The following is a 5,236-nucleotide window of genomic DNA, read 5'->3' on the forward strand; positions in this document are numbered from 1 at the left end:
ACACCCTTCTTAGCTCTTGGATTAAGCTTCCCCTGATCTGCATGAATATACACCAAACAACCAAATCTTCTTAACATGCTGAGATCTGGTACTACAGAAGTCCACCTTTCTTCTGGAAGAGCAAAATCAAATGCAGTAGAAGGTGATCGATTGATCAAATATACGGCCGTAGCTGCTGCCTCAGCCCAAAACCTTTTCTCTAAACCGCTTTCACTCAACATGCTTCTGACCTTATCCATTATAGTCCTATTCATCCTCTCTGCAACACCATTTTGTTGTGGAGTATATGCACAAGTCTTTTGCCTTACTATTCCCTCGTCCCTACAAAACTTATCGAACTGGTGATTGCAATACTCCAAACCGTTATCAGTTCTTATCTTCTTAACCTTCCTGTCAGACTGATTCTCCACCATCTTTTTCCAGTCAACAAACTTCTCAAACGCTTCATCCTTCTTTTTAAGAAAATATATCCAAACCTTCCTTGAATAATCATCGATGAATGAGATGAAATATTGACTATTTCCCAAGGACACTGGGTTATGTGGAGATCCCCATAAATCTGAATGTATATAGTCCAACTTCTTTTTGGTTACATGCTGTGCAGGAGAGAAACTCACTCGATGACTCTTACCAAACACACAGTCTTCACAAAAAGTTAACTCCTTGATACAGTTTCGGTTCAGGCATCCTTTCTTAACCAAAATCTCCATTCCCTTCTGACTCATATGACCTAATCGGCTATGCCAAAGAGCTGTCTCATCTTTAACCCCCTCAGATGAATTTGATTCACTAACCTCTGATTCACCTTGAAGAATATACAATGTTTCCCTTTTGAGACCTTTAAGCATAACTGAACAACCTTTGATCACCTTCAGAACTCCATTTTGAGATTTGAACCAACATCCTTTGTCTTCCAAGGTTCCTAGAGAAATTAGGTTCCTAGACATTGTTGGCATGTACCTTACATCAGTCAATATCACCTGCGTACCATCAGTGTTTCTGATCTTGACACTCCCAATCCCTTTAACCTGAGAGTAAGTGTCATTTCCCATCTTGACAAAACCTGAACCAACCTCCTTGAACTCCACAAACCAATCTCTCCTTGGCATAATGTGAAATGAACATCCAGTATCAAGAATCCACCCCTCAGCTGTGCTTCCGGCTACCAATAGAGTCTCATCAATAGCCATTAAAACCATTGCAGAATCTGAATTTGTCTTAGCTTTAGCTACACTGACTTCACCTTTATCAGACCCTGTACTTTTATTTTTGTTTTTCTCCAACCACTTGTAACACTGCTTCTTAAAGTGTCCTTCCTTTCCACAGATCCAACAGACACGTTTGCCTTCTCTAGACTTTGATCTAGATCTTCCTTTACCCTTCGGTGTCTGACTATTACTCTCGGACCTACCTCTAGCAAAGTATCCTTCACCTATAGTTTTCCCATTTTGAGCTACTTCTCGTTCCTTATCTCTAGCAGCTACCATCACATCATCCAACCTTAGCTTCTCTCTACCAGTACTGTACTTAAGAGTCTCTGCCAAACTATCAAACCTAGCAGGCAAAGAACTCAACAAGATAATAGCCTGAACCTCATCCGATACCTCAATCTGTATATGGTTCAGGTCAGCCACAATCTTCAAGAAATCATCAATGTTATCATCGATCTTTTTACTATCTTGCATCTTAAAAGTGTAAAAGTTCAGCTGCGAATAGACTCGATGTGGAAGAGAAGTAGGTTGGAACATCTTATCCAACGTAGCCCATGCCTCTGCCGCAGTATCACACAGCTCAATATTCCTGAGCACCTTATCCGCAACATTGAGAAAGATTACGTTCTTTGCCTTGTCGCATCTCTCCAACCTTGCCGCTTCATCAGATTCATGTTTCCTTTTCTTCTCTGGATCTTGAGCTTCTTCCTCCGTAAGCGGAGTCACCGGAGACTTCTCAATCAACGCATCCTTCAACCCGATGACACTGAGATGTGCACGTATTCTCGTTTTCCACAGAGAGAATTCTCCCGATCCATCAAACACCGCGATCGGAACTCCGGACATCTTCGATTCACCACCGCCTAACAACCGTAAGCTCTGATACCAATTTGTGGGGATTATACGCTTTAATCCACTTGAATCGAACTCCGAAAGAAACAAATAACGAAACAGAACTTAAGAAAAGAAAAGAAATCGAAAACGAGAACACCACGAATCTAACGAGTTCACGTCCAAACTGGAACGCTACGTCTCGCCGGAGGCAGTACTCCGGAATCCACTAGAATCACTTCTTCTCCGATTACAACCTCTCAAGCTTTTCTCTCTTCTCTGCTTTTGTTATTTTACAATCTCTCTAGATCTAACTGACTCGAGATCTAACAAACTTTTTAATTTGAGATAAGATTGAGGAAGAGAAAGATCACCGACGTTTAAAGGTAAACACTCCGTTAACTCTGTTAGACGGCTAACTGTCACACGTGCTTCTCACGTGTTCTTCTTAAACCAGCTTGAGAGTAAACCTTCTCATTCACAGAGTGTAACTCTCACACTTAGACTCTTGAAGTAAAACTAAGTCAAACTCTTCATCCACCATTTCTTGTTTCCGGAGCATAAGTATTTGGACACTCGAATAAGTTCTGCTTTCATGATTGATTATGCAAAAGATCATAAACTGTAATATGTGTGAACATCTACTCGTACTGTTATGGTGCAATGGTTCACTTCCATTAGGGCCCTGCAAAAACATTATGTTGTCCAAGTTTTGAGTACTATGATGTAATTCAAGATCTCTGTATCTTGGGTACAATGTTTAAGACAAAGATATAAATGTTTCCTTGTTTTTATTTATGCAATGTTATTCAACATGAAACCGCTTTAACCTGGAAGCTGGAGTTGCCATAGAGTACATAAAAACAAACACAGATGGAATTACAATGATACAACTTACAATAAAGCCTTCATGGATACGTAAAGGCTTCTTTACATTCATATCATTCGTTTGTAACTTCCCTTGAGATTGAGCCTTGACACCATATTCTCCGTCCTCCGCAACAAAAATATAATGATCCCAAATCATTCACACATTCTGAATACTTATATTGAAACAAGCATTATAAAATGCAACACTAACCTGTTAGGAATGTGAAAGATACTTCCCATCAAATGACAAATGATTTTCCTATATTTTATGAGGGAGAATAAAGATAAAAAGTAGGATCAATGAAAAGGTTAAAGAAAAAAAAAAGAAAAAAAAAAAAAAACTGACACAAAGGTTATTTAATGGAATCAGAGGGAGTCAAAGGTTTTTGACAATAGATTCTCAGACACAAAGATTTTTTTAGGTCAAAACGTATTGTACGAAAGTTTAGAGATTCCATTCAAAAATTTAGAAATGAACTGTGTACTAAAATTTTGTCCGAATTTAAAAAATTTCTAAATATTAACTGTGTCGATTTTGTCTGTTAACCCACGTTGGATCGGTTTTGGGCTTTTAAAGTCTAATTTGGACATGGACCTAAAGCTAACAGTAACACGATCGGGTTGTGTTCACCGAATCTTTTCTTTATATATGCGTCTTCGATTGTCTCTCGATCTAATTTGCGTTAAATCGATCCTCGTTGAACGACGATGCTCAATTTTCCAAAGGATATGGCGGAGGAGGTGCTCTCTAGGGTTCCAGTGACATCCATGAGAAAAGTCCGATTCGCTTGTAAAAGTTGGAACAGTTTATCTAAATGTAGGAAATTTGGAAAGATGCACCTTGGAGTAGCGAAAGCAAAGAACGCAAAGAAGTCTATAGTGGTCTTGATGATGGATTATAAGGTTTATTTGACGAGCATCAATCTTCACGACGACAAGGCTCAATCATCATCATGTATAGAGCATGAAGGTAAACTTAATAGCCTAGACAATTCATATGAAGTCCATGTATCTCAAGTCTTTCACTGCGACGGTTTGTTGTTATGCATCACCAAGGACCACACTAAGCTCGTGGTTTGGAACCCGTATTTGGGTCAAACCCAGTGGATCGATCCCACACATACTTTCCCCAGATTGGACTTTTATTTGTATGCTCTTGGATACGACAATAGAAGCCGCAGCTACAAAATCTTGAGATTTATTGATGTATTTTGCCCCACTACCTTTGTTGAGACCAATATCTACGACTTTAACTCTGCTTCATGGAGGGTACTTGATGTCTCTCCAGACGGGAAGGTAGATTATTATGACCGTGGAGTCTCCCTCAAGGGAAATACTTACTGGTTTGCTAAAGAGAAGCCTTCAGAAACAAGAGAAGGTGTGGACGAGGAGGCTTTCTTGGTTTGTTTTGATTTCACAAGAGAGGTATTTGGGCCGCTTTTGCCTCTTCCTTTTGAGTGGTTTGTTGAAGATACTGCCACTCTATCTAGTGTTAGAGAGGAGCAGCTTGCGGTTTTATTCCAGCGATGGGACACATCAATGTTGGAGATATGGATAACTACTAACATTGAGCCCAACGACGTGTCCTGGAGCACCAAGTGTTTCTTAGCTCTCAATATGACACCATTTACTTTCTCTGGCTTCCAGTTTCCGGTCACAGCTGCGAGTTTCTTCATTGACGAGGAGGAGAAAGTCGCTGTGGTTTTTGATAAAATCGTTCTAGACGAGAATGGTTTATATATAAACCCCAATCGCAATTTAGCTTACATCCTTGGAGTGGATGGATCCGTCAAAAAAGCATTTCTTGGAGATTCTCAGTACAAACATTGTTATCCACTTGTGTGCTCTTATGTTCCAAGTTTAGTGCAACTTAATAATTAGTCTGTTTTATTTTTTACAATATATATTTCTTGCATAGTCCATTAATTTGTTTCTCAGCCTTGTTTTTGTTTCCCACATTTGACCCTCGTTTCACTGCCTTGAGTTACGTAATTGCCTTGTCCTATTGTACTGACCGATGCAAAACAGACCAGGCTGCGTTTAACTTAAAAAGTTAGCAAACATGCTTAGAGAATTAAAGTTTGGCATCTTGCCGCTTGCACTGCAAGTCTTCAAGTATAGTTCATCTTTTTATCTACTCTTCTAACTGTTAAAAGATAAGTTGAATAGGTGATCGTGTGTTCATTAGAGAAGACTACAGAGCTTATTCTCATCTCTTTCTATCAAGGAACAACTCAAGGTTGATAGCTAGTTATCTGAGATGTGCTATATTATGAGGCCAAGATGTACTATATTATGAGGCATATTTTCCTTTTTCTCTCTCA

At 39.3% G+C, this 5,236-nt stretch overlaps 1 protein-coding gene across 1 annotated transcript; it reads left to right on the forward strand.

Annotated features, from left to right (window-relative positions):
- Positions 3,621-4,793, forward strand: LOC104748485 (putative F-box protein At3g23420). Its single transcript, XM_010470120.1, has one exon. It carries the CDS (start codon positions 3,621-3,623, stop codon positions 4,791-4,793), a length of 1,173 nt encoding a protein of 390 aa, XP_010468422.1.

This window comes from Camelina sativa, chromosome 15 (assembly GCF_000633955.1).
Source record: "Camelina sativa cultivar DH55 chromosome 15, Cs, whole genome shotgun sequence".
NCBI lineage: Eukaryota > Viridiplantae > Streptophyta > Magnoliopsida > Brassicales > Brassicaceae > Camelina > Camelina sativa.